The sequence below is a fragment of the Rhinatrema bivittatum genome, chromosome 6, assembly GCF_901001135.1.
Source record: "Rhinatrema bivittatum chromosome 6, aRhiBiv1.1, whole genome shotgun sequence".
In the NCBI taxonomy this organism is placed as follows: Eukaryota; Metazoa; Chordata; class Amphibia; order Gymnophiona; family Rhinatrematidae; genus Rhinatrema; species Rhinatrema bivittatum.
Window position 1 is genome coordinate 270,960,711 of NC_042620.1, and position 21,245 is coordinate 270,981,955.

Genomic DNA, 21,245 nt, shown 5'->3' on the forward strand with positions numbered 1-21,245 from the left:
ATGTTGACTGAAAAAGGTCTTTCTTAAACAGGGCTGGTGCAAGGGGATTAGGCGCCCTAGGTACCTTCTGCCTTGTACCACCCTCCCCCAGTCATGTCAGCACTCCACCCGGTCACGCTGCCCCCTCCGGTCACAGCCCCGACTCCTACCTCTCGTGAATGGCGGCAAAGAAGAGTGGAGATTCAAATCCTCACTCCTCTTTGCCGCCGCTGCTCGACCCCCTAATGGTCAGCGCCCTAGGCCTAGGCCTAACTCGCCTAGTTCTTCTGCCGGCCCTATTCTTAAATTTTGTTTAAAATCTGCTACCAGTTAGTTTCAGGGAGTCTCCTCTTAACCTAGTACTATTTGAAAGGATAACTAACTGATCCTTATTACCCTGTTCACACGATTGTATGAACCTCTCTCATATCCTCTCTCAGTCTTTTCTTCTGCAAACCTGTTTAGCCTTTCTTCATAAGGGAACGTATAACACATTTGATTGCACACAGTTGGCCAACGTGGCTTACCTCCACAGCATTGGTCTTGTGAGGCGCTCTGCAAAGGCATCATGTGTTTACTAAGCACTCCCCTTCTGCCCGGCCATCAGGGACAATATGGTATGTAAGACTATAAAACTCCTGCTACCCTGGGGCCAAGATGGCGGTTCTGTCAGAGCGCGTGGTGTTGGAGCTCCTCACCATTTCCTTCTTGCTGGATTCTGCAATGCCGCATTCTAAGCACAAGGGTAACAGCCGGGATGGACCCTCAGCTACCCCTGCGATCGATGTGTCTGATGCTTCAGCCCTGCGTATTTTCGCCGATGACATTCAGTTCTCTTTTTTGAACTGCAGCCTTCTTGGGCTGACACCTCCAGTTTGTTATCCCCTTGCATGTCTCCTATTAAATCATGGATGACCCATAACAAATTCTCTCTGAACTTGATGAAAACAGATCTCCTGGTACTTCAGCCCACCTCTAGCACCGATATCCCTGCTCAGTGCAGATGATTTTCATTCCATTGTCCACACTTGATTATTGCAATGTGACTTATCTAGGCCTGGGCGGGGCCGAGTCCGTAACATGAAGTCTGCTCATGAGTATTTTCACGCAGAAGCCCACACCGGGGTCCCCTACTGCGTAACTTTACTTCTGCTATGGACGGCGTGCAAGTTATAAAATAAAACAAAACTAGGCTGGTCAGCGGGGTTTTAAGGGTCTGGGCTAATAGGGTAAAAGGAGGCAAGTTAGCTTAGAGGGTTTGGGAAGTCCTCTCCTTTACTGGGGTGAACTGGGAATGAACAGAGGAAAAAGGTAATTGCGTCGGTGCGCGTATCTCCTAAAATCCCCTCCCACACACACACATACAGACACTTACGCGATCGAGGCAGCGTTTGTGCGCACGTTGCATGTCAATATAATGTCGTGCGCACATGTGCACGCGTACAGCCGAGTTTATGACGGGCACACGTATCCGCGCGCATGTTATAAAATCGCCATGTCCATGCGCTCCCATGCGCGCGGGTCTTAAAATTCACCCCCCATCTGTTCAATTTCGCTTATACTCTGAGAATAGCTTGCGTATCTCGCCATCAGGCTCGTAAAGTAGCTGTGTAATTTAAGTTGCTCGTTCAGTTGTGTTTCATTTTCGGCTTGTTGAAATGATTAGCTATGTTTTTATCGTAAATGGCCAAAAGCCTTTATGCGCCTGGCGATTCATAGATTTTAATAAGCGGCAACCTGTAAACTGTGGTGCTGAGGATCTTCTCCTGGCTCTCTGCAGTCAGCAGCGCTGCCTCCGCTGCTCCTGGGAATTCCTCAGAACTGCTCCTCTCCCTTCCTGTTCTGCCACCTCCATGGCTTTCCCTCTACCCCCACCCCACACCCCCCAGTGCTCCATCCACTGCTCCTTCTTTCCCCTGACACCTTCGCCCTCTCCTCTCCCCACTGCTGCCCATTTTTCTTCGCCTGCATATTTTTTTTCTCCAAACAAGTTCCTTAGTCAAGTCTCTCCTTAGGGCTCTCATCAAGAAAGGGCAGGGAAGAGGCAGTGTTAATAGGGGAAAGTGAGAGCAGGCCTCAGAAAGAAGGCGCGCTCGGGTGCTTGCTCGGGTGCTTCATTGTGCCAGCCACGTTAAATAAATAGCACAGATTTTACCACACCAGTGCTAATAAATGAACACTTTCCGGCCACTTTACAAACGGTTTAGTGCCCTGTTCGAGGTAAACTTCAGCGAATGTCTAGTTTCTTTTCTGGTGCAATACTATAGAGTTCAGCTGTTTTCTAACTTCCTCTCACTCCTTCACAACTACTGGGGATCCTTTGTGCTTAATAAGTCTTTTTAGCAGCCCCTGGGGTCCAGTATCTGCCATCATGGTTAATGTTGAAACACAAAGGACCCTGTTTACTCTATGAATGTTTTCTCTCTCTCTCTCGCGTTCTGCACGATCTCTCAGGGCTTTCAGATCCATGCTGGGCATTCAGATACATAACAGCTTTTTAGCGCCCGGAGGGCTGGCAAATGCAATGAAAGGCAACCGCAGATTGTCAGAGATTCCCAGCAAAAAAAAAAAAATGCTGGAGCCTTGATGCACAGGATTCATTGTCTATGAGCGAGGGGAAAAAAAAATAATCTCATGAAAGGGGGAGCAATCAGATTACTTAACATCGCTTTTCTTTATCCATTATAGAACACAAGGATCCAAAGGACAAAATCCCAGCTCTGGTAGCCGCCCTCAGTACAAGAAGGCCATCTATGTGGAATATACGGACGCCTCTTTCAAACAAGTCAAGCCAGGGCCGGCCTGGATGGGTAATGCTGCTCTCGAACGATTGCTGGTGGCAGCAGTGCCAGAGGGGAACTGGTGAACAAAGGCCTCTGCTCTGTAGAATTCCCGAGGCACATAGGGTGGGGTCGCTCAGTATCTACTCTAGTGTTGTTTGGCCCTTTGCCCTTCCCCGTCTGCTGCAAGAAGACCATTTGGCGTTGCTGGGATATTCAGCTCTTCCAAATGGAGATTCACTCCGGTGCATCACTGTTTTGCATGTCTAAGTTCACATTTCACAGAATAGGTGCTGGTAGCAGATTTAAGGAGTAGGGAAAAGGAGGCTAAGAACTGTGAAAAGCCTGCCAGCCAGTGTGCTCGCACAGTTTTGAAATAGTATATCTTTTTTTCGCCATAAATACTTGCAACCTCTGGAAAGGGGGGAAAACTATGGAAAGGGGGGAAAAAAAAATCCACAGAAATATGTTTTGCAAGTGGAATCCTGCCCAAAAAAAGCACTGCAGAACATTTTTTGTGATCCTTAAGCTGCAGCAGCACTTTCAGTTAAAACGTTTCGCAGCCAGGAGCCACCGACAGCGGCTCCCACTGCCTATGCAGCTGGACTCTGGCCAGCTGGTGCTACCGCACGGCAGTGACTGGGCCTCCCTCCCGGGAGCTGTGATTGCTGCTGTCCCCTCAGACCCCTGGCAGATGCCTTGTGTTTTAGGCTTGCCTATCACATTGCACGGTATGGAACAGCCTATGGCAGGACTTCCCATACCTGTCCTGGTGACCCCCCAGCATCAGTCAGGTTTTCACAGTATCCAGGCTGAATGTTGGAGAAGCAGTACATGCGTGGCTGGAGGGAGCTCTAGTCGGCTAGGGCGCCACTGTTTTGGGGGAGGCAGCGGCAGCAGGCTTGGGTTGGCATCAATTGAGCTGCTTCTTAAAAGAAGTTATCCGGCTAATAGGTCCCCATTCATGTCGTTCTGATGCAGGCAGGAATCTGCCCCTGCCCTCTTACGGTGATAATCTGTGCCAGTACCGTGAGCATTGTACAGAGGTAGCAGAGGAGCACATGCATGCAGCAAGACAAAATGGATGGCCATCTTGTTTTGAGGCCTGTGGCTGCCACTGTCACCCCCAAAGGTGTTTCAGCAACCGCTGAGGCCGGTATTTGCACTCCCAAGGTTGGCCCAGCCCCAGGAGAGACAGAACTGCTGTGGTCCAAATAGGAAAGGAAGCGTAGGATGATGTGGCTGCCGGCTGAGGGAGGGAGGGAGAAGGGAATTTTGGATGGGGGGGGGGGGGGAAGAAAAGAAAGTCCTGGGATTGGCAGGGGGCTTTTAATACCCTTGCACTGGTCCTGAATATATGCAGAGGTATTTGATGTATATTTTCTATGGATGTCCTAAAAACATGACTGGCTGTGGGGTGACCAGAACATGATCAGAAATCAGCTCTTTAGGACTTTAATACAATTCATATACAGTAATACAATTATTAAATAGAAAAGAATGGAGCTGGAGGTAAAAGTCTGAGGTTAAAAGAAGATTAGTACTGAAAGTAACCCTCAAAGGTTAGGCTCAACCCTGAATCGGCTTCCCCAGTGACAAACCTGATGCACCAGATACTTCAATATTCCTACATATTATACTTTGGCAATATCAATAATTTAGGTTGCCAATTTTCATAGCACAATTCGTAAAACGTTTGCAGCTGAGTTCCCATACAAACGTTACAACATTTTGGTTTTTTTTCTTTTATAGAAATTAACTCAACATTTAGCTTTCAGTCTGTATTAAAACACATTAACATTAGTTCCTCCATGATATTTTCTTGAAATAGAATAAGAGCACCTTTGCTCTCTCCCTACTCTCTTCCGCTCTCTCCCTCACGCACATTTAGCTTAGCTCTCGAACCGTGCCGAGAACCTCTATTTTCAACCCTGGTATGTTTCCTGCGAAGGCTGTTCTCACCTCAGGAGAGGGAGAAGGATGGAAGGGAGCACCTTACACTATAAACCTCAGGTCATTGATCTGCACAGTTCAACATTTCAACTGCATCAGGATAGTCACAATTTCCCTAATCTACTGGGAGCAAGCAACAGGAATGAGTGCTGTCCATTTGCAGTGGATATGTTTGTGCCTCTTACTGAAAGTGTGCAATACTTCTAGTGCACAGGAGCTGTCCTTTAAATTCATCATGTGAATTTATTATGTATTGGCACTGCGTGATGTTTCCTTCCAGTGCTGACCCAGCAATGGTTTTGTTGTTTCAGGCATCCTGGGCCCCACCATCCGGGCAGAGACCTATGACACAGTGGTTGTCCACTTTAAGAATCTGGCCTCCCGGCCTTTCAGTCTGCATGCAGTGGGTGTGTCCTACTGGAAGGGATCAGAGGGTAAGAGCAGGCTTGGTCCTCTGCATCTACCGTGTAGTGTATTAATGTGGAATTACGTTAGCCACTTTCAAAGTTTTGCTTATATCTGCTAGGCATTTTGATCCAGATGCTACATGGCCAAAGCCTAGATAACCAGCTCGTCTGTATTAAATCTATTTATTTATTTATTTATTTATTTATTTATTTATAAATACAAAAACAAATAAATATATTTATTTATTTATTTTATAGCTGTTTGAACAAGCCTACACTTGAATTATCTCCCTCCGCCATATCACATTCCCCTTCTAACTCCTCCTTCCCCTGAAGTCTACAAGCAATTATATTATAGTTATTGTTCTATCTCTTGAAAAATCTTCTTCTAGGTCACTTGACCCTTTATTTTCTCCTACTCTCCCAAGTTCATCTATATTCCTGTTACATGTAACTTTATCTTTCCCTCTCGGTTCAAAATATTATTCCCCTGTTACCTGTAAACCGATGTGATATGTCTATGAACGTCGGTATATAAAAGTTTCTAGATAAATAAATAAATAAACTAATTGAATCACTTAAACAAAATCCATAAGTAATGAATAAAAAATAAATAAATGAATAAAAAAATAAATAAAAACTTGCAGACAAGCGTGAGAATTACAAATTAATGCATTGCAATATACAGTGGAAAATAGTAATAAAACAAGTGAAAAACAAGCCTATTTTATTTAAGATCAATCAGGCAAAATTGAAAATGATGATGCCCAACTAGGGTTGCCAACTGGCTCTGGGTTTTTAAGGACAAGCTGATCCTGTCCTGCTTTTGCCCCACTAACTTATAGTCTTGATCGTGATAGGTAAATCAATAGGGACTGAAGAACTACCACTCCATGCAGGCAATGGGATAAAATCAGGACTGGATCAGCCTGTCCTGATACTGAAGCCAGTTGGGTAACCCTATGCCCAACTGTTGGAACCTACCTCCCCCAAGCATCATAGGAAACCATACAAACATTCCCAGCTAAATGGCAGACCATCTAGAAAAGGATTTTGAGGGCACACCCCAATCTCATATACTCTTTCTCTAGATGCATCTGCCAAAAAAGGGAGTTCCATAAAATAGGTGTTTCTAATGAGAAAGCTCATGCTATAGTTTTAACCCATCTCAATTCCTTGGCTATTGGAATGCATGATTGAAAATCATCCCCCAATCTGATGCAAGGGATAGGGAGTGTGTGAGCCCTTAGTGCTGCAGTGTAGTTGATGCAGCCTTTAGGGCGAACAACCGAGGCCTACGCCAGCAGCTGGTGAACTGACTCAATAATGGGCCAGACTGGAGCTTCATCTATACCTGCCGCCTCTCCCTTGGGTTGAGCCCCTGGATTCTGGTAACCGGCAGGACTTAGGTGTGGCCTTAGGACAGAGTATAAGGCAAGAGTATGACACACCAGAGTCAGAGTAGGCCACAGGCTTAACATAGTCAGAGAAGGCCAAGGTTGGGGAGGCAGTGGGCAAGAATAGTCAGTTTCAGGCAATTGGCAAACATATTCGGGTCCAAGCAAGTGCTTCAGATCCGAGCAACAAGCTGAGGGAGGACGTGGACACATAGAAGACACTGAATGAGAAAACAAGCTGGACTAGAAGGCAAGGCAGGACGAGGCTTGACAAAAGCAAGGCTGGATGAGGCTGGGAATACAGGAATGCTGTAGGAACACATTCTGAAAGGCAGGAGACCTGTTGCTGAGGCAAGATAGGGACACCAGGCAAGCCCTAATATAGGGCCAAGATGTATTATGTCATCAATGGGCAATGTGGTCATTTTCCACTATGGATCCTTTAAATAGAGTGACATTGGGCACACGCACACCTATGGAGGGAGCCGGGGTATGTCACACTGGAGTCTGGCGGCATAGGGCTGAGTCCAGTGGCTTGCAGGGCCTTCCTGCAAGCCGCAAACCTTAACATCTGAGCAGGTGGGTTGGATCACTCTTCACATTTTTAGCCAAAAAGTCTGGACCCCTTCTATGGATAACTTTACATTTCAAGCAGAGAATCTTAAACCATACTCAAAATATCATGGAGAGCCAGTGCAAGCCAGACTGGATGGGAATGACATGATCCCAGATAGAGCAGCTGGAAACCGATAAGAGCTGATGTATTCTGGATCACCTGTAAACAACACAAGCTCTGCCTTGGTAAACTACCAACAGGGAATTACATTAGTCCACGTGTGAGAAAGCTAAGGCCTGTGAAACAGGTCTTTCTTGAGATGTCATAAAAGGTTTGATTAATCTCGGTTTATACCAAGCAGATCTGGAGGTATGGAAATGTGACTTTCTAAGCTGAGAGCAAGATCTAAAGCTCATCACCTCAGTTCTAATTAAGGGAGAGGGGAGAGTTTCCCTTCTAACTAGAAACAGGATTCAGTAAGGGAAGCCTTATTATACCCAATCTAAAGAGCCTCCATCTTAAGAGAATTCAAGATCAACTTGTTGACCCTCATCCAAGTTGAAATAGATGCTAGAGAGTAAGTGACATTATGTACAAAATCTGTAAGGCAATCAATCTATGCACAATGAAGCTGGAGATCATCAGCATAGCATTGGACCTGGAAGCTGAATGACCTGATGACATCAAGCAGGGGTGGGAAATAAAAATTAAGCAGGCTAGGGGACAAAATTGCCTCCTGAGAAACCCCACCGACTAACTAAACAGAGGTCCTTCTCTTCCAGACTACTACCTGAGATCTTCTTGAAAGAAGAGAATGGAACCACTTAGTTACCCTCCGCTGCACACTGAGGTCATCAAGTCTAGATAATTGACTCTCATGATCCATGGTGTCAAAGGCAGCCATCAGATTAGTAAAATCTGAAGACCTACCTTTGTCCAGGTTATGCTGAAGGTTATGTAGTAAAGAGAGCAATGCTGTCTCTGTATTAAAGCCACAGCAGAAGCTCAATAGCAAAGGGGCTAGGCCATTGTGTTTCTCCAGGAAACTGACTACAGCCTAAGCCCTGCTCTTTGAGTCAGTTTTGACAAAAACTGGTCTAAAGTTCCCCACTTGGCTGGCATCTAAAATGGGTTTTTTTAACAAAGGTTTTGCCAAGGCTTGTTTAAAGTCGTCAGGGAAAATTGCCTCACCCAAGGATGAACTGATGATCTTTGTCAAAGCAATTCCTAACGATTCTCCCAAAGCTCCGACCAAATTAGATGGACAAGGATCAGACTAATAACCTCTGAGATGTCAGCTATCTCAAATTCTGGCCAGCAGGCCGAGGGAGGCTGAAGACCAGGACCAACAGCCATGAAGGATGATGAGGCTGAGGAGCCCATCTGGTGAAGCTTCAAAATGTTCTCTCTGAAATGAGAGAGTGACTGGAGGGAGCGTAAACTCGGATAAACAACCTTATTTATTTATTATGTTACAAAGGTATATAACAGCATAACTTAAAATAAGCAAAAGCAGGAATGATAAGCAAGAAGGTTAATGTAATCATGTAAAACCCAGAAATCAGCACAATTTAAATAAGCAAAGACTGACATGACAAAAACGAAAGTCATGCTATACAGATAGTACCCTAGGACAAATAAAAGACTTATAAAGACATTGTTATATGCGCATACACAAACATACAGGGTGCAGTAAAGAGTTGGTCAGGTGTATCTCCCAGTTTTTTATGTTAAGTGACTGATTTAGCAGCTGCTTGTCTGGTTGTAGGTGCAGGATATAATGATAAGACCAGTCCATCAGAGAAGGAAGATGATGCAGTGGCTCCTGGAAAAAACCACACCTATATCTGGGAGATCCTGGAAAACCAAGGTCCCTTGACGGCCGACTCACCTTGTCTTACCTACTCCTATTTCTCCCACACTGACACTGTCAGGGACATTAACACTGGCTTGATTGGCGCTCTGCTCATCTGCAAACCAGGTAGGGAATGGGGAAGAGGGGGCAATGAGCTACGAGGGCCAGGTCATTCAAATATTTTACAAAGTACCGTGTTTCATGAAAAATGGATTCAAAGCCTCTACAGAAATTACTTTAAATCAAACTCTTCAAGCATTACTGTATTTGTTTTACTGTTCTGTCTTTAGATTAGGATGGCCATCTTCCCTATCTTTCTAAGACAGTCATGTTTTTAGTTAAAGACGATAATCCATCTCTATGCATTCTGTACGCAGGCAGGTCATGTCCGTCTGTCCGTGATGAAGTGTCAGGGAGAAATGGGATGGGCAAAAGGGTTGGTGCTGGGAGCCTGGAAAAAAAAGGGGCAGAGTCAGGGTGGCATTAAGAGCAGGTTTGCTTTAGTAAAGAACACCGTAGGCATTTCTGCAGTAATCCACTGCCTACTAGTTTTCTCTCTGTCCTACATAATAATTGTCTCTCTTGTAGATATGTTTCCCTTTCTCAGAATGCAGGTCTTTAAATACTGTTGGGAAATAGGCCACCCTAATGTATATAATCCATTGTATTGATACAGGAATACTGCTATGATCCTCCCCCACCCCATGGATAAGAACCACCATATTTTTTCAAACTTTTCTGGAAAAAGGTTTATTAGGATTTTTTTTGTGAGGGGGTGGATCTGGTGATTTTTTTCCTCTGTCTTTCACTTTCTCCCCTCCCCAGATCACCCACAGGGGTGACTCAGGTTCCCTCGCTAGTCAAGGGTTGAGAGTGGGCTCGTTAATCCTTCTCCAGTGCCAGCAAGGGTCACTCAGGCAGTGGAAATCTCCTTTCCTCCCACCTGCACCCCAAGTACATCGCATTTCAACAAAGCTGAACAAACCCCCTCCCCCCCCCCCCCAATGGACCCTGGCGGACACGAGACTCAAATTCAAGTTTCCTGCACCGCAAAAGCATTCAAGCATTAGAATTTATTATGGAGAGTCAAAATTCCACAGGAGTGCAGCATTCTCAAGGTTGAACTTTCGCAGATTTCAAGCGAAAACTGAAGTGCTATGAATTAAAATTCTACACAGATGTGAAGGGGACAATTACAGATAATCAGATGCAGTATATACTAACTACATGTGTTTTGGATAGTTAGAATTGTGTGAGAAAATATTAAATTCAGACTTGCTAGAAAACTGCGCAGTTTACTCATTATCTCTGTAGTAGGTTCCCACTTAGGGCCTGATTCACTAACAAGTACATTTTAAAAGCTCTGCGCGCGTAACCCCCGTTATATGTAGTAAGTGCCGAGCCTTTGAAAAGGGGCCGGCCTGGACAGTGCCATTCAACGCTGTCCCGAGGAAGCACACGCTGACAGCCGGCCGGCACGCGGAGATTACTTCTGCTCCCGAGGAGCAGTAAGTAATCGAATAAAAAAAAACGTAAGTAGCTAGGAAGGGGGTTAGTGGTCGGGGAGGAGAGGGGAAAGGGTAAGAAGGTTAGGTAGGGGTTTAGGGAAGTTCCCTCCCAGTCCTCTCCTTAATTGGGAGGGAACTGGAGAAACCCCACTACCATCGCCACGCGTGACCTTGTAAAATTTCACCCCCCCCCCCACACGCAGAGCAGGCCACCCGCCCACACATGCGCGTACAGATGTTAAGATACGCTGTGCGTGCAGATATCGTATTTAATAATATGTGCATGCCGATGCAAGCATGTTATAAAATAGCCACATCCATCTGCATGTGCCAGTCTCAAAATCGACCCCCTATGGGTTTTTTTCCCATAGACTCATAATGGGAGAAAAGCCTTACTAGATCTGGCCCCTAATGCTAATTTTACTGTTGACAAGTGGAATGGGACATAGACATAGCAATAATAACATGCAAAAGAAAGAGAAAAATCATTAAAAAATGGGAGGGGATAGGGGGAGAAAAAGGAAAAGGAAGGAAAGAAAATCTTAGGTAATCTATTATCTTTTTACTTCCAGGAAGTCTGACTAAGGAGGGAACCCAGGTCAAAGCACAAGAGTTTGTGTTGCTTTTCTCAGTTTTCGATGAAGGTAATTATTATAGTTGGGGGTTATGCTGATCAGCCCTATGATTATGAAGTAGAATTATAGAAACACTGATATGCATTTGCGCAGATAAAAACAAGACAATTAATTCCTTAATTAGCATTTTATCTAGTCTTTCGTTCATTCTTATTAACTGCTCACTCAGGGAATCCCAGGTCAGTGCGGTGTACAACAAATTTAAACAAATCAATATACAACCCAATAAAACAAATAATAAAACACAACAATAATAAATCAAAGAAATTAAAACTAAAACTTTAACATAAAATAAAAATGCTTACAATTATCTACCTAGCAAATGCAATGAAGAAGAGACAGCTGAGGGGGGATATGATAGAGGTCTTTAAGATCATGAGAGGTCTTGAACGAGCAGATGTGAATCGGTTATTTACACTTTTGGATAATAGAAGGACTAGGGGGCATTCCATGAAGTTAGAAAGTAGCACATTTAAAACAAATTGGAGAAAATTATTTTTCGCTCAATGCACAATTAAGCTCTGGAATTTGTTGCCAGAGGATGTGGTTAGTGCAATTAGTATAGCTGGGTTCAAAAAAGGTTTGGATAAGTTCTTGGAGGAGAAGTCCATTAACTGCTATTAATCAAGTTTACTTAGGGAATAGCCACTGCTATTAATTGCATCAGTAGCATGGGATCTTCTTAGTGTTTGGGTAATTGCCAGGTTCTTGTGGCCTGGTTTGGCCTCTGTTGGAAACAGGACGCTGGGCTTGATGGATCCTTGGTCTGACCCAGCATGGCAATTTCTTAATGAAAGATTTGGTCAAACATAGAATGGTTTTGCTCAGGCTCTGGCACCACTCATGTCTCTGGCCACCAACCTTCAACAGTTTGTTCTTCGTATCCTCTTTTTACTCATTTCTGGGTATCAAGGGTTAGGTGATCACAACCCCACTAAGGTTTTGGTGACCTTTTATTTTTGGCATAATACTGCAGAGGTTTCCCATTGTTGTCTGCGGTCCCAAGCACCTGCTCTTCCCTAGTCAGGTACAGGCAGGTCTGACCCTGCTTAGCTGCTGACATCTAACAAGATCATGCTTCACTAGGCCAGTGTGGCTGAGAGTTTTAAAGTAACCTTCCCAAGAGCTGCTAAATAAATATGAATAGGGATGTTGGTACTATTTGTATTCCCTATCAAGTGAATAATGATTGCAATTTGTAACTTCAGTATTTCAACACTATAAAGTATTCTTTGCAAATATATTTGTAATTATGGACATCCAGGTGGGACTCAGACTTACCAACACATTAGAGGACCCTACGTACTAAATATTTTTTCCATAGACATAAACGGGAGAACACATATAGCGCAAAGGCTCCCAAGTATGGTTGATTTATTACCATACACACATATACCATTTCTGGTAATATATGTTTTCTTAAAGAACCTGTTATTCCTTACATTTTAATTGAGTCATTCATTTGGAAAAGTTATGAAAATAAACGCTCTGCTCACGGAACTTCTTTCACGCTTCTGCCACCGCTGCCAGCTAAAAGCTGGTACTCGATGCACAACACAGCAAGAATGCTCTTCCAGAGAACTCGATCGGTGTTTCCCGGGGCCACGCTGCACGCTATCAATGGCTACGTGAATGCTTCCCTGCCTGGTAAGTCTCTCTCTTTTCTATTAATGTACCTGGAGGAAAGATATCCGTCTCAACGAGGACTGGGGGACGACGACAGGGAATAAGGTAGGAGGTGATCGTAATAAAAAACATTGTGGCAGAACGAGACATACCAAACTGTAACAGATTTCCTCTGCCTGTGCTATAGCACCTTCCTCCTGCTCCTTTGGGCTTTCAGCTCAGTCAGAACCAGGACTGGGATCTGGCACCATCAGACTTTCTTCAGCACTAAATGGGAATTCTTTTCCCCCCTGTTTTGTATCCCCTCCCAAATTTCTTTAGTGCCAGTCATTGCAGCAATAGTTCTGGGTCAGGGGGCCAGGTACCAGGGTGCTTTCCAGAACCCTGTGATCCTGGGCCCTAATTCTGCCCACTAGTTGTCGCCATTGCGCAATGACCATGGTTCCCTCTCCTCGGGGGAGGGGGGGTGTACACTGCCTCTGCGGCATCCCCATCCCTAGCCAACCCGGGGAGCCAACCCCAATTCCATCTACACGGCAGTGCACAGCCACTGAGCCACTGGACCCGCCTGGAGTTCAATAATGTTTTGATGTCTTTCAGGGAATAATCTATTCCCTCGTTGAATAGAATCTTTCTCATCTGAACCTTAGAATCAATGAACCAGCTCATTGCCAGAGACAAGCCAGTTTCAAATGGGCACTAGTATCTCTTGTCTGATGCAGTTAGCTGCATGTCTGTAAATAATTGGTGTCAAAGCCAGCCACGTTTGGTATGGTATTGGCCGAAAGAGATGGTGAAATGTAAAGTCAGAAAACACGTGTTGGCTATTGTTTTTTTTTCTTCCAGGTTTACACATTTGCCAGAAGAGGACGGTTCATTGGCATGTAATTGGCTTGGGCACCACGGCAGAAGTGCATTCCATTTTTCTGGAGGGCCACACCTTCTTAGTGAGGAACCACCGCTATATGTCCTTAGAAATCTCCCCAGCCACCTTCCTGACCTCGGTGATGCTGCCTGAGATTACGGGCAGGTACCTGATTGCCTGCAAAATCCCATCCCACTCGCAAGGTAAAATCCACCAGGAACAAAAAAAGGAGGAACTAAAATCCGGGCTAGGGTGATGAACTTTTTAAACAAAAAAAAAGACATAATTAAATTGTTGACTTCCTGTAAAAAGAAAAAAAAGTATACAAAGCAGTCACCAAAAAATTTCAAATTGCTGAATGTTGTGTTATTCAAATTCAGGTCTGAAACTGTTGCACTAAATTTTGATTTTCATTTTTCCAGGCATATCAATTGAAGATATTTTAAAGAAGAGCTATTTCCTGCTATTGCTTTCTCTTACATTAGATTAAATTACCTGCTTCTTCTTCTGGTCATCCACCCCACTTTCTCATTTATTTTAACTTGTGTCAAGCTATTAGATTTAGCTTATACTTTTTCTTTGGTAGGTGAAGGCAAGTTACATTCAGGTACAGTAGAGTAGGTATCTCCTTGTCCCAGAGGGCTTACAATCTAAGGGGAGTCATTTATTGTCACATTAGAGGTTTAACGCATGTTAAACGCTATTTACAGTGCATTAAATGGCCTAATGCAGCAATAACATGCAGTATTTTAAATACCATGCATTATTTAACCCCAGATGATGCTGGTATGGTAATGAGCTGCTTTGGAAATGCATGTAAAACAACTGATTACTAGTAAATTCAATGCTAATAAAATAACGTGGCTTGCCTCAAAAAAACGCAAGCCATATTATTTTCCTGAAGGTTAGCTACAACCAGCTCCCAGGCTGGTTCTTAAAGGACTATCACAGCTCAAAAGACATCCCCCACCCTTGCCTTATCACATGCTAGGGGCATATCTAGTATGATGGCTGCTCGGCACCATTTTGACTAGAGAGAGAGCCAGGCCTGCAGCCCAGGGGCTGTTCCAGGCCCCACTAGATCCACCCGGTATGCCCAGGGTGGTGAGCTATGGTAGGTGGATGCTGCTGAGGGTGGGTTGGGGGGGACAGCGATGTTTAGAAAGGGAAGGTTGGTTAAGGGGGTCAGGGTGTTTACCGCGTGACTTAAAAATGTAATTTTTTACTTTTTTCTCTTGATGGATGCCTCTAGAGATAGTGGATGTGTGTGCATGGGGGTGGGGGGGGGGGGATGTCTCACATCATCCCAGTGGTGGTGGGGGGGGAGATTTATACACATTAGGGGGTGAGATCTTTTGAAACATAGAAACATAGAAATGATGGCAGAAGAAGACCAATAGGCCCATCCAGTCTGCCCAGCAAGCTTTCACACTTATTTTCTCATACTTATCTGTTACTCTGACCGCTGAGTTCAGGGCCCTTTTTGGTAACTTTTTTGACTCCAACTTCCTTCCACCCCCGCCATTGATGCAGAGAGCAGTGTTGGAGCTGCATCAAAGTGAAGTATAAGGCTTAATGTTTGAGGGTAGTAACTGTCATATCGAGCAAGTTACCCCGATGTTTGTGTACTCGTACTGCTCAGATCAATGCCTTGTTAGATGTTGTCTGGATGTAAATCCTATTTCTTCATTCCCCCCTGATGGCCCTTTAAGAACATGATGGTTCCGAGTGAAAGGGCCACCATCGTGTGTATTTTGGGCTTTAGTATTTTTCCCTATGGAATTTTACCGCTTGGGAAAAAAAAAAACCATGGTTTCCAAAACTGAGGTACCAAGTACCACAGCTTTGGAAGCCCCCATTGATGGCTTCCCGCTCTGGGGAAAAATACTATGGCTTGGAAAATGACCCGCTAAATTTGTACCTGAGACAAAGGAGGGTGAAGTGACTTGCCCCGTGTTTCAAGGAACGTGATCAAGGGAACAGCAGGGTTAGGAATGTCAGCAGGATGATGAACCATGGCTTCCCTGAGTCTGTCTGCTACATCTACCACTAGGCTACGCCTTTACTGACTTTATCTAATCTAGCTATGACAAAAACACGGGATATGACTGCAAACAGTGCAAGTCTGATCTCTTCTGTCCCTCTTCCCTATCTGCTGTAATTCTACGGATCTTACTCAATATCTGGCTTTACTCTTGTTTGCCCACAACCAGGATCTTCTGTGATTATCCCATGCAGCATTTCTCAGCTGACTTGTTGTCCCTATTGATCACTTCAGGATCCACCTGTAGGCTTCTGAACTTGTTTATGACCATCTTGCATGGAACAATAACTTGTTTCAATAAAATCAAGCCAACCACTGCCCCCTAATTCGTCACCTAATTACTTCCACCACATGATTGATTCTATTTTTATTCTAACTTAAATTCATTTCCTACTAAGATACTTATATACCTCTGTACCTTTCTGTTGTAACACACAATATCATGCTCTCTCTTCTAAAATGGCAGACTTTTAAAAATAATTAATGTATAAGTTATGGCTTCCAGCACTATTTCTATTTGTTTTCTTGTATTTTTGTTTAAAGCTGGAATGACTGCATATATCAATGTGGAGGTCTGCAAAGAGGAACCTGTAAAGGAGGTGAGGGTATCCCCCGATGTGCCTGATGAGGAATATGAAGATGATTCATATGATTTGCCCGAGGACAGTATCATAGTGCTCGCCGATGAGCCTTCCCCTCCAATTAGAATCCGTTCCCAAGCCAAACAGAGGCCTATTACCTGGACCTATTTCATTGCAGCTGTGGAAGTGGATTGGAACTATGCACCCATCCCACCAGATGACATGGACAGGTGAGAGCCTTATAGCAGCCCTCATGTCATGGAGCATGCAGTAGAGTGTGCAAGATGCTTACCAGGTTTAGCTGCAAAATTCATTTCAGTTCTTCAGAAATGTTCTTCGGCCTGATTCATCCGCTTTCATTATCTTCTGCAGTACGTGTGGCTGAAATCTCAGAGCTTTAAACCCTCAAAAAAGGCAGAAATCATAATTGTTTCGAAACATTCTGAGGCATTTCTTTAAAAAAAAAAAAAAAAAGTACATACAAGGTAATAGGTCATGTGTGTAATTGATCATTTTAAACTGAGGTGATTTGTAATTCGTTGCTCCACCTGCAGAAGTCAAACTTTGATGCTGAAATAGTCACTACCTTTAGTATTTCATAGTATCTCTTTTTCCTGTCAGCTGTGCATTACCTTATTTTTCTTGGCAGAAGTTACAGAAGTCAGTTTTTGGAAGCTGGTCCTCAGCGCATTGGGCAACGCTACAAGAAGGTGATTTTTGTAGAATACACAGATGGAACATTTAAACAACGTAAAGAGTCTGAGACACCCGGTACTGGGATTCTGGGACCTGTCCTCAAAGGAGAAATTGGAGATCAGTTTAAGGTATTGAAAGAAGTTGCTTTGTGGAAGATTTCCTAAATCAGAATGGCTGGTTCAAATGTACAATAGCTACCTCATAGGCTAAAAAGTTCACACCTACTCTGAGGTGGGTATTAAATTTTAGGAAATAGCATGAATGTACTAAATATACATGGAGGAAAGCATACTATGCTATTTAGCGTGTGCCCATAAAATCCGAATTTGTATCCTATGTTCCTTCACTTACATGCGCACGCAAACTAGTTTTAGTACATATGTGCTAACATCTTACCAGACTAGGGCTTTAGTGCATAGCAAGCAATGTAATAAACCAAAACTCACTCATCTCCACACTGGGAATGTCCTATTGCTAACCTAACAACTACTAACGTTCCCAGTAGATGGTTTCTATAACCGCTCAGTCCATCAACTGTGCAAAAAACAATTAAATATATACATTTTTGTAGATGGAAGGTGGTAATTTCATAAATTGGCTCAAGTTCCAACCATGGTTACTGTGCCACCTTTTTAATCATCACTGCCACCAACCCATCCCCTTTTTTTTAGATTGCATGCAAAAAGTTATTTTTTGCAGTATTTGAGAATACCTAAATTGTCTTATTACTTTTCTTTAACAGAAACCGCCAAATAAATGTACAAAAGACCCCTTTGATGATGTTCACTTATAATATGCACATTTCACTTATCCTAAAAGACCACTGTTAAAAGCCAAGGTCAAGCGATGGTCAAGGTCCCCAGTATTGCTGCATTATAAAATAATACTTTCCTCGGGATAATTGTGTGACCTCTCTGGCATAGCTTTTAGATTTAATCAGCGTCCTATGGCATTCTCTGGCGAAACTCTCATACATGTGAACAGCATCCTATTACATAACTTCACACTGATCAAAACCTTGAGCGGCTTTATATAAAAAAGCACGTTGGTAGCACACAAATTAAGGATGCACACTAAGTTTTAATGCATAGGCTCTTACGTGTATGAACTGTCAAAATTAGTCTCTGAGCACTTTTCCTGGACACATGAGATTTTACATTCATGTACTGTACTCAAACAAGAAGATGCAAGAACATTTCATGATGCCTAGTTCTTTGGTACAGAAATTTGCACATGGTTATGATAATGTTCTCCATGGAGTACATTTTCTAATGATTTTCTGGTAGATTTTTTAAAAAATATGCGCAGGCATCCATGTGCACGCACAAAGATGTGCGATTTTATAACATGCGTGTGCTGGGGCGTGCATGTTATAAAATCCAGGCCAGTGCGCACAGGGGGGATAGATTTGCCCAGTTTACATGTGTTGACAAGATCGGGCCTCTGCCAGTTCCCTCCCAAGTCCGCTCCATACATACTTTCTATAACAACATATAAGATTATAAAGATTTCCTCTTCTGTCCCTCCCAACACAGCCTACGGGCAAAACATGGGATCCGTGCAGGTGGACTCGTCGACTAAGTTCTACCGTTGTTAACACAGTGGAGTTGCCGCTTTTATTAAAGAATTAAACAGAATATTGAAGTACAAGGACACACTTTCAACTGCATCTTTTTTGTTATGATGTGTTAATACAGTAAATACACCATTAAACATCAGAGATTGTTTTTTTTTGGGGGGGGGGAACTAGGCAATGAATGAAGTCAGTTGGTGAGCATGGGCACAGGCAGCTTTAAAAATGCTCTGTTCAGCTTGAAGGAGAAACAGCTGAGGAGGGGATATGATGAGGTCTATAAAATCATGAATGGAGTAGAACACGTAAATGTGAATCAGTTATTTACTCTGAGACACTCCATGAAGTTGGTAAGTAGCACATTTAAAACAAATCAGAGAAAATTAAGCTCTGGAATTCATTGCCAGAGGATGTAGTAAAGGCAGGAATCATAGTTGAGTTTAAAAAATGTTTGTACAAGTTCTTGGAAGAGAAGTCCATAAAATCTTATTAACCAGATAATAACTCCGATATGCAACTAGCCAGATGACTTCGCCGGTTAAGTCTTGTCAGGTCATATTGCTGTCCTAAAGCTATAGCCGGCTAACCTATTAAGGCCTGGATTTTCTAAGGTCGCAGCTAACGGGGGGGGGTGAGGTGGTGAAGCGGTGGTCGGGCCTGCGAAAAAGGTGGTGCTATTGGGCACGAAATAGGCGGCGAAAAGGGCACTTACCTTTTCGCCATCAGCAACGTCTTCGAGGCATCCGACCCGGTGCTGCCCTGACTCCTCCCCTTCTGGTGCGGATGCCACCTAGCACCTGCCCCGATCTAGGTATCGCATGCGAAAAGGGACTTGGGAGGAGCATGGCGGGAGGCAGCACCATAGCCGTTCCGGGGACGCTGGAGAGGGCAACTTGCAGACAAGGCTCCTCCCGCTTCCCAAGGTAAGCAGGAGGAGCCGTGAACAAGGTGAGGCAAACGGGGCGAAGCCGTCTAGGACTGATGGACGCAACAGTACCCCCCTTCATAGGGCACCCTCCAGGGGGAGATTACGCGTGTACTCGGGTGCATCTTACAATCCGAACGGCACGCGCTGGCCTGACATACTTTTGTATCTCCCAGCTTTGGCACACATAAGGGCTTTTACATTTTGCCTTGAAGGGAACAGTTTTCAAAACTGTGGGGGCAGACAGCAAGACCGAGGGTACTTTTTAGCTGCAGATTTAAAGGGGGCATGCGCGCACATTTTCCCTTTGAAAACTGCTCTAGGAAAAAGCACCCGCAGGGACTTGCACCTGCTTCCAATGCTGATCCTTTCTCCAGCCTAAGTAACAGGCATAGTTTTGAAAAGGCAAAATGTTCCCTGGGCTTCCATATCAGACCAATGGCTCTGCTCATTTACATAAGAACATGCCATACTGGGTCAGACCAAGGGTCCCATCAAGCCCAGCATCCTGTTTCCAACAGTGGCCAATCCAGACCACAAGAACCTGGCAATTACCCAAACACCAAGAAGATCCCATGCTACTATTGCTTATTGATTAATAGCAGTTCATGGACCTCCCCTCCAGGATCCATCCAAACTGATTTATTCACTCTGAGAAAAAATTTCTTTGAATCCAGGGCAATATCATGTCCCCTGCATCCTTGTCTGTCAGATTTGATTAAGTTGCCTGCCCATGCTTTATTATTTATTGATTACTTGGATTTATTACCTGTGGGTTACAGCATATTAGCTTATTAGCTTACAAACAGGTCATTGTAACTTCACACTACAAAGGTGTAAACAAGTTTAAATAGCAGCAAAATCACCATACAGTTTGAGAGAATAAGGTGTCCCCCAAGGCCTAACTAAAGAGATCAACAATCATGACTGTTCTTTAACAGCTCTGACTCCAATAGCTCCATAGCAAAGCTCTGGATTGTGGCAGCACATTTAAAGCATTTGAGATGAATGTCAGACAGTTTCCTATAGTCAGTTTATCAGCTGTGGGTTCCAGCTTTGGCATTAAAGATTTGATAGAGAAGCGAGGCTTTTATGTGCTTCCTGAAGTGAGATTAAGAGCAAAGTGAGATTAAGTGAGATTAAGTGAGATTAAGAGCAAAGAAGCAATCCCATACATTGCAAACAATAATATTTACCCAAATACCATACTGAGAGCCCACTCGATCTGAACAATAGGAGATCAAGCAGATTTATTAACTAAGAAAGTCTCCAAGTGTGTTGGATCTAAAAATACCTATCTGTCCCACTGCAAATTAACCATACATTTACATGGATATTTTATGAAAAAAGAGGCTCCCAAGGAAATAACATTCGGTTTCAGATAAAGAAAAGCCTTTCTCTTAACCTGGGTCTCCCGTATTAACTCAGTATGGTTCTAATCTTGGCTCCATGCAGAGTACAACATCTGGCCCCAGTGATCCTCCCCATGTTCTAGAGGGGGAACTCTGAGGGGTACAAGCTGCTTCTGTCTCCTCTGAGTTGGGTCCTGCCTATCTGTCTGTTCCTGATTCAGTCCAGCTTCCCCAGGCTTTTGGAGTTGGGGCTGAAAGCGATAATAACTTCTGAACCCACCGAAGTCTTTTTAAGGGACATATGGAGAGTGGTAACCAGGACTGAAAATGTACTGTTGAATTCTATTACTCAACTGTGTTCTTTCTCCTCTGGCGCTTCCTTAAAGCTAATGGACATAGATCATAGGATAAGGCAAACAGAATCTCAAGTGGCTACAAATTCATCTACGATTACTAATTTGCAATCCTCTATAACTTCAGGAATAAAACATAACTTGAATATTCATCATCAGT

At 43.8% G+C, this 21,245-nt stretch overlaps 1 protein-coding gene across 1 annotated transcript in view; it reads left to right on the top strand.

Moving 5' to 3' along the window:
- F8 (coagulation factor VIII) overlaps window positions 1-21,245 on the top strand; it is a 168,622-nt gene that overhangs the window by 34,268 nt on the left and 113,109 nt on the right. Inside the window, exons 2-9 of the mRNA XM_029607198.1 lie at window positions 2,668-2,789; window positions 5,024-5,146; window positions 8,841-9,053; window positions 11,008-11,079; window positions 12,601-12,717; window positions 13,543-13,764; window positions 16,149-16,416; window positions 16,836-17,010. Coding sequence (XP_029463058.1) covers window positions 2,668-2,789; window positions 5,024-5,146; window positions 8,841-9,053; window positions 11,008-11,079; window positions 12,601-12,717; window positions 13,543-13,764; window positions 16,149-16,416; window positions 16,836-17,010 — 1,312 coding nt within the window. The remainder of the gene's footprint in view (window positions 1-2,667; window positions 2,790-5,023; window positions 5,147-8,840; window positions 9,054-11,007; window positions 11,080-12,600; window positions 12,718-13,542; window positions 13,765-16,148; window positions 16,417-16,835; window positions 17,011-21,245) is intronic.